Here is an 11,781-nt window from a genome sequence, read left to right as displayed (position 1 = left end):
GGCTCCCCCCTGTTCCCCGCTGCTACCCCCCACTCCGCCACGCCTCCACCCGCCCCCGGCGCCCCCCGAATCTTTTCACCCGAGTACTGAAGTACTCGAAAATCGCGGTGCTCGATCGAGTAATTACTCGAAACGAGTAGGTTCGCTCATCTCTAATTATTAGTCATTCTGAGTGTTTCTACCGATCGCTGGTTTTCCTCGTGTCAGTGTATTTTTTTGCCCATTCGCAGCGCCGCCCGTGTGTACAGCATGAGATGCGCTCATTAATATTGGGACTCGATTGCAGCAATTCATGCGTCATTCATGCAATTATACGGCGCGTACGGGCCAATATAAAAACCCATACGGTCAGTGAAGGAGGCCTCAGTCTGCATGTAGGCCCGTGTCACCCAAACGTATTTGTAGTGTTTTGCGCACGTGATTTCAATGGGTTCATTCCCATAAGCGTATGCCGCGCACACCGTTCGTTCAAGCAAAAAGTACAGCAAGATGCACACAAATATGCAACACCCATTGTGCAAATATCTGTGTAAATGCTTGTACGCCTCTATGACACGGGCGATAATAACGTGTGAGTTCTGCGCGATTGCGAGAAGCGCAGAACTTATGTGTGTTATAAAGAAGCCGTTTCAGTGGATTCATTTACCTGAGTGATTTGAAGTCAATGTCAGCCGTCGGCTCCGCAATTACCATTGCGGAAAAGTCGCAGAATCCGCTTCATCGCCTAGCGGCCGGCATATCCGCAGCACAGACATGAAGACGGCGGACAAGTACGCTGGGGTCACCGGACGGATTCTGCAGCGAATCTGACCCGGCCGTGTGCAGGCGGCCAACGTGTAATAAGGGCCAGCTGCCTTCTGTTTCTGTGTTTTGCGCAGCATCACACCCTTCTCCTTACGTGTTTCCGTTCCTCCTATAGACTTCTATGTCGGTACCTATTTTTTGCGTGCGCACGAAATGCGCTCGTGTGGAGGCCCTAACATTGCAGGTTTATTAGTGCAATATTGTAGGAATCATCACAGCCTGAACACATGAGGTGACAGTATACACATGTATGACCGCTGTGTGTAGTGCAGCCTGAACATGTGAGATGACAGTATACACATGTATGACCGCTGTGTGTAGTGCAGCCTGAACATGTGAGATGACAGTATACACATGTATGACCGCTGTGTGACCTGTGTGTAGTACAGCCTGAACACATGAGGTGACAGTATACACATGTATGACCACAGTGTGACCTGTGTGTAGTACAGCCTGGACACATGAGGTGACAGTATACACATGTATGACCACAGTGTGACCTGTGTGTAGTACAGCCTGAACACATGAGGTGACAGTATACACATGTATGACCGCTGTGTGACCTATGTGTAGTGCAGCCTGAACACATGAGGTGACAGTATACACATGTATGACCGCTGTGTGACCTATGTGTAGTGCAGCCTGAACACATGAGGTGACAGTATACACATGTATGACCACAGTGTGACCTGTGTGTAGTACAGCCTGGACACATGAGGTGACAGTATACACATGTATGACCACTGTGTGACCTGTGTGTAGTACAGCCTGGACACATGAGGTGACAGTATACACATGTATGACCACTGTGTGACCTGTGTGTAGTACAGCCTGGACACATGAGGTGACAGTATACACATGTATGACCACTGTGTGACCTGTGTGTAGTACAGCCTGGACACATGAGGTGACAGTATACACATGTATGACCACTGTGTGACCTGTGTGTAGTACAGCCTGGACACATGAGGTGACAGTATACACATGTATGACCACTGTGTGACCTGTGTGTAGTACAGCCTGGACACATGAGGTGACAGTATACACATGTATGACCACTGTGTGACCTGTGTGTAGTGCAGCCTGGACACATGAGGTGACAGTATACACATGTATGACCACAGTGTGACCTGTGTGTAGTACAGCCTGAACACATGAGGTGACAGTATACACATGTATGACCACTGTGTGACCTGTGTGTAGTACAGCCTGGACACATGAGGTGACAGTATACACATGTATGACCACTGTGTGACCTGTGTGTAGTACAGCCTGAACACATGAGGTGACAGTATACACATGTATGACCGCTGTGTGTAGTGCAGCCTGAACATGTGAGGTGACAGTATACACATGTATGACCACAGTGTGACCTGTGTGTAGTTCAGCCTGGACACATGAGGTGACAGCACACACATGTACACATGTATGACCGCTTTGTGTAGCACAGCCTGCAGTCAGACATGTCTACACCCTCATCAGTGTCCCTCCCGCCCCATGCGGAAGTGCCGTGTGAGACAATGACCGGGGAGCGCTGAGCACCGAGCACACAGCCAGCACCATGGCCGGCGGGGACTCATGGCGGGCGGCTCTCCGCACCTACTACTGCATCAAGTTCTCCCTGTCCTTCTACTCCACCCTGTTCTCGGTAGGTACGAGGGATGGAGGGTCACACGTGTGTATAGCCCGGTGTATGGCGGCGTGTGGTGATGTGTGGAGGTCTGCACGGTGGTGAGGTGATGTATGGAGGTCTGCCGTGAGGTGATGTGTGGAGGTCTGCCGTGAGGTGATGCTGAGGTAGACATGGCAGCTGGGGTGATGCTGAGGTAGACATGGCAGCTGGGGTGATGCTGAGGTAGACATGGCAGCTGGGGTGATGCTGAGGTAGACATGGCAGCTGGGGTGGCACACAGGCTGTTGTCTCCCCCATCTCACCAGCTGCAGCCATGCTGTCCTCCTGTAGATGGACACAAGATGCCCCATAGGATGCCATCCGTCACCACCTACAGGCCACGTTCACACCGGCGTATTAGGGTGAGCGTCCTCGGACCGCTGCGCGTCTGCTGACTGAAACTCATAGCACCACGGGGACGCCATGATTTCGGTCAGTCGGGCTGCGATGGTCGTCCGTTATACGTACGCTTATGTGAAAGCGCCATTTCTTAAAACTGAACATAAAAAATAAGCGTTAAGGCCGCCTTCACACGAGCGAGGTGGATTCGCACGTACATCTGCGCACTGCGCTGTACTTCTCTGTGCACGCCTGTTACACGCAGAGCCCCCCGTACCGTATGGTCTAATGGGGGCCAGATGTCGTCTCTCTTTCTACTAAATTGCACATTTCCCGATAGACTTCGTGTATTTTTATCGCCTGACGGAAATGTGCGCGACAAAACGAGTAATGTGAGCGATGAATAGAGCAATGGGCTCTATCCTCTGGGGTTTGCATGTGCAGATACGTTCGTGTGAAGGAGCCCTAAGGCGGGCATCAAACGAGCGTACACACAAGTGCGCGCACCCCGATGCAACGTGTTTGTGCACTGAACAGCGGCCTTTTTTTTTTTTTTTGCATGTATCGACATATAATGCATTTTTTTTCCCGCCCAAACAGCGTGTTCATTCGCTCGCGGGACACAAAGACGCACCGGTTGAAGTGGCTAATTCATCTAATTAGTTCTAGATGTTTTTTTTTTCCTGCAGAATTGCGCAGTGTTTCACGCATCTCCTACTGTATTGCGTGTACATCTGCGCACCGCCTATTAACTTCTATGGAAACCTTTTGCGCGCAAATACCCAGAAAAATAGAAAATGTTATATAGTTGTTTTGGGTGTTTCTTCATGACCGACATGTGCGTGTAAAATACGGTAGTGTGAACGAACCCATTGCTACTCTCTGTGCTTTACACGCGCAAATCCGGGGTACGTCGGGTTCAGCTTCTTGTCAATAGTTTTAGGCGGACAAGACGGATCCAGCCGTGTCTCTCTCACACATATGAACAGGTGAGGATACCGCCAGAGAAACCGAAACGATTGAAATCAATGGTTTCACCCCGTTATGGGGCCGTGATTTTCACGGCTGCAGAACAGAACTTAATTGCGCCCATTTGTTTAAGCCCTAATAGATGAGGAAAGCGTGTTACTTCTTAGGCTGGGGCTGCATGAAGACTTTGGCCATCACATGGGGCGCACGACTAAAGGTCAGAGTGTAGCCCCGAAATCTAATCTGAGTGAGGGATTCTACAGACGAACGTAAGTGCAAATACGCTCCCCGCCATGGAGCATGTCTGCGCATGAACGGGGTCACACCCCTCAGCTTGGGTCCGCAGCGGGATGCGGACCCGTGCCGCTGCAGAGACCTGCAGCTCACCCGCTCTTGGTGTCTTCCGTGTCCTGCTATGCGCCAGCTGCTGGCCAGCCGACACATTGGCAGAGCGGAGCCAGATTATCACTAATGACATTTCTGTGTGGGGATCTGCGAGACCCGCACAGATATAGAACATGCCGCAATTTTTTTTCCGCGTGTGTTTTGACACCAACCAATCACGGCCATCTGCATAGGATTGCTTTTTGTAATGCGATCCTATGCAGGTGGGCACAGGCGGAAATTCTTCGGTAAAGTTCCGGCACAAAATTTCCGCCTGTGTGCAGGGGCCGTAGAGCGTGACGTCGCAGGGCTGCACTGTAATATTTGGTTTCGGGGCCTGTGTGACGGCCAAGGTCGCTTTAGCTCTAATCTTAAGGAGGCTGTGTCGAGTGATCTGGTATAAATACTTGTGGCTGGAGATCTGTGCAGTAACACATTGCTACATTGTATATACATTGTATAGCTAGAATCTTGTAACATGTTTAGATATTTCCATGTGTTTCTTTGTTTGCCCGCCAGCGGAGGGTCCCCTGCAGCAGCTGCTGTGCGACTATCCTGCGCTTGACATGTGCTTGTGATGCGACGACAAGCTCCATCTCAATACAGCTTATCGATATAAGTGGTGACTGACTGTTCCTCGTGAATGGCTGCATGTTCTCAGGGTTGTCGCGCTGTAACTGTATACGGATCACAGGCGGTACCTGCACTTGCAAAGTGAAACAGTAACAAGTCCTTGTGCCACTCAGCAATTAGCGGGAATCTACTTGACATTGATGCAGATCGACCACAGTGTGTACGGGTTCCCTAAAACTGGGCAGCACTTACCAATGTTAGTCAGTTACCAATTAAAGGGGTTGCCCCTATTGATGGCCTATTCCTAGGATAGACCACCAATAGCAAATCAGTGGGGGTCCACCAACTGCAAAACCTTCCAGTTTGCTGTGCTGGTGCACTCATGTACTGAGCTGATTTCTGTAGGAAGCAGACAGCACCGATCCCACTACAGTGGTCAGGCTTACATTTGCAGGTCAAGTTCACATTGAGAGGTATAGGAACTTGGCCTGCAATATTAAGTCTCACCACTGCAGTGAGAACAGAGCTGTCTGCTTTCTGCAGAAATCAGCTCAACACACAAACTCTGCTGCCTGCCAAATAGCTGATCGGTGGGAGTCCATAGTGATGAACCCTGCCAATCTATTGTTAATGACCTAACCTAAAGGTAGACCATCAACAGTTTACAACTTGACAGCCCCTTAAAATCAAACCTAACTACTTGGAACAAAGCAGAATGTGGAGGTGTGTAGGAAGGCTACACGGCACTGTGCTACGCTCCACTTCTAGTCTGGAGGTAAGGGCTCCTACCCACGGACGGATATTTGCTGCAGAATCAGCGGCGGGCGCCCGCACCGTGAATCCGCAGCAAATAGCGCCCATAGCATGCTGTCGGTAATCGATTCCTCCTGCACACTTGCGGAAATCAATTGCGGTTTCTGCAAGGGGAGGAAAAAATCGCAGCATGCTCCATTGTTTCGTGGATTCCGGGTGGACGGCTTCCATTGAAGTCAATGTAAGCTGTCTGATTCGCGGCCCCTCTGCAATCGCTTTGTGGAAAGGTCGCGTATTCCGTGTCATATCTAGACAATAGCATGGGAAAAGCAAGAGTTAAAAAAAAAATCTGTACTGCCCATGACCGATGGAAAGCCGTACGGACCATCCGCAGTACAGATAAAAATGAGTGATCAGGTACACGCGTATGCCGCTGCTGGCCGAGCCGCATGCGGATTCCAGCTCTGCCGTGTGTAGGGGGCCTAACTTGTAGTCCCTAAAGTGTTGTGTGATCCAAGATGTCTGTCTTCTGCTTTGTAGGAATACTGCGCACTCTTCTGACTTCTGCGGATGCGGCGGCGCTGATGTCAGCGCTTCCATGTCTGAATACTTTGTGAAACCCCTTTAGTGAACCGACTCGTCTTTTGATTCTGATTCACAAGCGGTCCGTCGTTACATGGAAATCCGATGTTCCAGTTATGTAATGTGATGATGCTGGTTGTTTTATGCTTTCATCCGACATACAAGTCTGCTCCTGACTCGTTAACTGGAAACCACAGCTCTTATGGAGTCCTGCCAGATATACTCCGTGTAATACCTGCCAGATCTACTCCGTGTAATACATGCCAGCAGCCGACCTAATAGACCACAAACATAACATTGCATACGGCAGCGGGCTGGGTGCGAGGCTTGGTAGTTTCCAGGTGTGAAGTCGATGACAAATACCGCCATTAGGCTCCGCCTGTCTGTCTATTTATGTATTTTCTTTGTTTTTTTGTCTTTTGTTTATTTTTATTAAAAGTATTATAAAAGAACAGTATCCAAAAGAGTGTAAACAGTCTCAGGGGCCTTCACACTTGTGATTGCGATATCGCTGCTTTTTTTTTTTTTTTTTAACGTGAATGTCAATGGGACTTTTTAATGTTAGAAACGCATCAAACAAAAAGTTGGTTCTTTGCAATTTTTGTGTGATTGTGTTTTTTAACGTTAGAAAGTCCCATTGACAGTCGTGTTTAAAAAAAAAAAAAAAAAAAAAAAAAAAAAGCAGCGATATCGCAATCACAAGTGTGAAGGCCCCTAAGGGTGGCGTCACATGACTGCACAAATACGCTCACTGGAGTGTGTTAGCGCATGAACAATATTTGAAGAGGACCATAATCGGCGTGTTCTGTGCGTGTCTGCGCATATTACTGTCATTTTTGCGCACGCAGGTCCTGTTCACAGGCGGGCGGCACACAACCTTTCCGAGGAATCTAATGTCTATTTAAGCCTAGTAAGGGTCAGCTGTCTACTCTTTCCTGCGTTTCGCGCACTGTCAGACCCTTCCCCTTGTGTATCTTAACACCTGCCATAGACGTCTATTGCACATTGCAGGAAAATAGAACAGGCCCTGTTTTTTGCGTGTGCACGAAATGCGTGTGCAAAACCATTGAAACTAATGGGCTAACTTCTTAGTGTTTAGCGTGCGCAATTACCTGCGCATACACGGCCGTGTGACTGCGCTAACAAAGCCTTATAAAGGACAAGAGTACGCGGTGCGATGCTGCCACCGGCCTCGGTCGAAAAATCGCAGTTTGTTTTATTTTTCAGTGATTCTTGTTGAAGAATTGCCAATTATTTTCTATGGGAACTTTTAAAAAACCCACTTCTCACACGCTGCATGTAGTTTTGTATGCGATGCTTCTTTTTTTTTTTTTATTTCACTATTGGAACCACTTACAATGAATTTCACATGTGTGAAGAACACAAGTAAAGGCTGCGGGACACAAGCGTATTACAAAATACACTCTGTTTTGGGGCAGAGAGTGCATATTTCAACAGGCACCGTTAGTTCACCTGGCGGGGGAATCGCCCTGCTCTGATTTAAATGGTTATTAAGCCAAACGAGGTAGCGGTGGGTTTGCACATATTCGCGCACCTCCCATAGACCTCTGTGGGCCTCTTTGGTGCACAAATGCGCCTGACATGGAGCAGGACCTAATTTTTTTGCGCCCTTAAGAACCACACATGCAAAAACAAAATTAAAATTTAAGGCCTCCTGCACACGGGCGAGTGCGGCATCTGGTTGTGAGTCACGGCCTGATATCGCCCTCGCAATGCCTCTGAAGACCGCTGGATGTGAGGCGTCTTCACAAGCATCGCAGGAAAACATCGCAAGTGAGAATGAAACTTTTGAAAATCATTGGTTTCATAATCATGCTTTTTCACTCACTCTTGCACTGCGAAAAAAACGATTTTCTCGCCAGCCTGAAGGACCCTAATGGGTTCTGTTGTCCACATTTTGTGAGTGGGATTTTTCCTGCAGGCCGTAAATCTGATAGAAATTGTGTGTTTTTTACTCAAAACTGTATTGGACACGCATCGAATTGCAGGAAAATAGCTAAAAAACTGGTCAGATTTTCACTGACCGATATCACTGTTTTTACGGCGTCTTCAATCATGTTCGACAGTGTATTTCACCGCACCCCATCGTTGCAATGGGTGATAAGGTGTACTAAAAAACCACTGAAGTGCAATGAATTAGAACAGACGGCGTTTGAAGATTGAAATCAATGGAGACCAGAGATGAGCGAGTGTATCCGTTAAGGGAAATTACTTAAGCGAGTATCGCCATTTTTGAGTACACGCCTGCTTGCCCAAAAAGATGGGGGGGGGGGGGGGTGTCTCTCTCTCTCTTTTTTCCCTACCGCTCCCCCCTGCTCACTCACGCAGCGCACCGCTTACCCCTGCCGGCCCCCGAATCTTTTTGGGTGAGCAGGCATGTACTCAAAAATGGCGATACTCACTCGAGTAATTTCCCTTAACGAGTACGCTCGCTCATCTCTAATGGAGACATTTTACAGTGTTTAATGCGGCGTTTCCAAACTAAACGTCTGTGTGCGAGGGGCCGTAACCAGACGACCGCGACCAAACGAAACCATTGGTTTCAATGCTTTCATTTTGACTGGCATGATTACTACTATGTACAAGAAAAATAGGACTTGGCCATTCTTTCTCCACGTACTTTTTCTACCTATCTTCAGATTATTACTTGTTTGAAGACACCCCGAGGGTACCGTGTGTGGAGAGGAGGCAGAGAGGGGGCGGGAGCTCAGTTCCTGCTCCTGGCTCTTCCACCCCCCACCCCCCCTCCATGCAGCTGAGGACGACGTATATTGGCTCGGCGTGAAAACCGAGCCCATATACGTTCGTGGGAATGCAGCCTCAGGACTAACCCTCCATCCCAGCACAAACGGTATGGACATATTACCGGTGAAGCAGCATCGGCATGTCCTTAGTAGTTCATCTGCATTTGTTACATTACATTATAGAATACATTAAATAACACCAATGAATACAAATGCAATAAGGATGTATCTGTATTTTAATTATTCACCATAAACTTTAATGGGCCTATTACATCTGTAAAGCGGATAAAACTAATGTGTGCTATGGTTGTTTAAATATTTGGGTATAATATTTGCCTATGTAAATGGATTCATTGATTTCGAGTAGCTCCGTACTTCAGTCTGCAAAACACAGATTTAATACGGCTTCGAAATTTGCTGGTAGGAAAGAGGCTTTAATCAGCGTGTTACATTTTCCAACTTTCAAACGCTGCCTCATAGTTCTGCAGGGGTCACAGCAGTCGGCGCCACCTAATGGACATTGATGTATACCAATAATACCTTAAAGGGGTTGTCTCGCGAAATCAAGTGGGGTTATACACTTCTGTATGGCCATATTAATGCACTTTGTAATGTACATTGTGCATTAATTATGAGCCATACAGAAGTTATTCACTTACCTGCTCCGTTGCTGGCGTCCCCGTCTCCATGGTGCCGTCTAATCTTCAGCGTCTAATCGCCCGATTAGACGCGCTTGCGCAGTCCGGTCTTCTTCTTTTCTGAATGGGGCCGCTCGTGCCGGAGAGCGGCTCCTCGTAGCTCCGCCCCGTCACGTGCCGATTCCAGCCAATCAGGAGGCTGGAATCGGCAATGGACCGCACAGAAGACCTGCGGTCCACCGAGGGTGAAGATCCCGGCGGCCATCTTCACAAGGTAAGTAAGAAGTCACCGGAGCGCGGGTATTCAGGTAAGCACTATCCGGTTTTCTTTTTTAACCCCTGCATCGGGGTTGTCTCGCGCCGAACGGGGGGGCTGTTGAAAAAAAAAAAACCCGTTTCGGCGCGGGACAACCCCTTTAAGTGAGACAACCCCTTTAAGAGATTGTACTGGATTATAAGAACATGTGCAGCTTTTAGTTATGTGCTTGGTATATATATATTTTAACGGTTCTTGTAATTTTTTTTCATCTGTACGCACCACTGGCTTCCGTATCCTGGAGAGTGTGAGAGAGTATATAACATTTGGAGCTATAATAATGAGAGGTAAAGTCTACCGTACACATGGGATAGCTGCTGGCTGAATAATAACTATTCTATAATCGTATATACTCAACTCGCCCATACTTATCCCAATGGGGAAGAAGCTGCTGTAAGACACCCCTGAAATTCAACATCCCTCTTTTAGTTGAGTAGACTGGGAGGTGGACTTAATTGGCGCAACTCTTACAAATATTTCGATGAGTATTATACCCGGTTCTTCTTTATATTGGCTGTTTTAAAAATTTCTTAACCCCTTAGTAACAGAGCTTTTTTTCCCCTATTTTCGTTTTTCCCCGCCCCTTTTAAAAAATTGTAACTCCTTTATTTAACCATCGATCTAACTGTACGAGGGCCTGTTTTTGGCGGGACGGGTTGTATTTTTCAATGGTACTATGTAATGTACCATATATTGTACTGAAGAACTTTTAAGAAATTCAAAGTGGAGAGAAATAAGGAAAAAACTACATTCTGCCATTTTTCCGTGGACAAAACTGCAACACAAATGGCATGATAACTTTATTATGACCTTCTATGGGTCAGTACGGTTACTACGATACCAAACTTGTATAAACTTGTATCGTTGTTTTCTCTTGCTGTACTACTTGTATCTTTTTTTTTTTTTAAAGATATTCAATTAAAAAAAATATATATTTTCTGTCTCCTTTCTCTGCACACTAACTTGACATAGTTGTGTGAGGGCTCATTTTGTACGGTACATCCTGTAGTTTCTGTTGGTACCATGAAAACTACTACTTTTTGATTGCTTTTCATTACATTGTTTCTTGGAGACAGGGTGACCAAAAAAGCGCATTATTGGCGTCCTTTACTTTTTTCGGACAACGTTCACCGCGCGGGGTAGATAATACATTACATTGATAGATCAGACGTTCATGGACGCAGCAATACCAAATGTTTTTTTTGGTTTATTATTTAGATTCTTTTATTGTAAATATGGCAAAAGTGTTTTTTGTTTTAAACTTTTATCACTTTTGTTTTATTAATTAGTAAAACTTCACTGCTCTTATTTTTTACATTTTCTTTTAGTCCTCCTAGGGGACCACAACATCCGATGCTTTGATCGCTCTTGCATTATGATGTAATGCCATACCATTACATCATACTACAATCTGGAAGGCAGTCTATCAGGCCACCCCACGGGGATGTCTTGAAAGGCATACTGCCAAGACAGCCCTGGGGCTTTTCAGAAGGTGATCTCATTGCGGGGGGCCGTACAAGACCCCCGAACATCGTTTGGGGGGTTTAAATGCCGCTGTCAGAATTGATAACGGAGGGAGGTCGCAGCATGTAAAAAGGATGTAAAATCACTCTAGGGCCTTCACTAAGGGGTTAATAAAACAACCGGGTATAATACTTGAAATATTTGTGAGAGTTGCGCCAATCAAGTCCACAATCTCTTCTTCCTCCTCCAAGTCTATACGCTACGATTCATGTATATGGTTGGCGTTAATAGACAGGTATGACCTCCCCTCATTTCCTTCAAGGAATATTAACCCTGTAACCCGAAGGAGCTCCACCCCTATACCTGCTTTTAGTTGAGTGACCCCCATAAAATGAAATCTTGCTGAAATCATCGGAATCAGCTCCCTTTTATCATACATACATAAGTACTGGTATTTATCAAGAAACAACTATAATGACCATTTCTTAGCAGGGCAGCAGAGTATAAAAAAATCGCCTAGAA

General features: G+C 46.8%; 1 protein-coding gene across 2 annotated transcripts in view; it reads left to right on the top strand.

Moving 5' to 3' along the window:
• The first annotated feature begins 2,328 nt into the window (after positions 1-2,328).
• LOC136612573 (tetraspanin-15-like) overlaps positions 2,329-11,781 on the top strand; it is a 152,241-nt gene continuing 142,788 nt past the window's right edge. For both annotated transcript variants that reach the window (XM_066593017.1, XM_066593016.1), the window contains exon 1: positions 2,329-2,452. In XM_066593017.1, the coding sequence (XP_066449114.1) occupies positions 2,366-2,452 (87 nt within the window). In that variant the 5' untranslated portion in view covers positions 2,329-2,365. The remainder of the gene's footprint in view (positions 2,453-11,781) is intronic.

Source organism: Eleutherodactylus coqui, chromosome 2 (assembly GCF_035609145.1).
Source record: "Eleutherodactylus coqui strain aEleCoq1 chromosome 2, aEleCoq1.hap1, whole genome shotgun sequence".
Lineage (NCBI taxonomy): Eukaryota > Metazoa > Chordata > Amphibia > Anura > Eleutherodactylidae > Eleutherodactylus > Eleutherodactylus coqui.
This window is presented reverse-complemented; position numbering and strand designations above follow the sequence as displayed.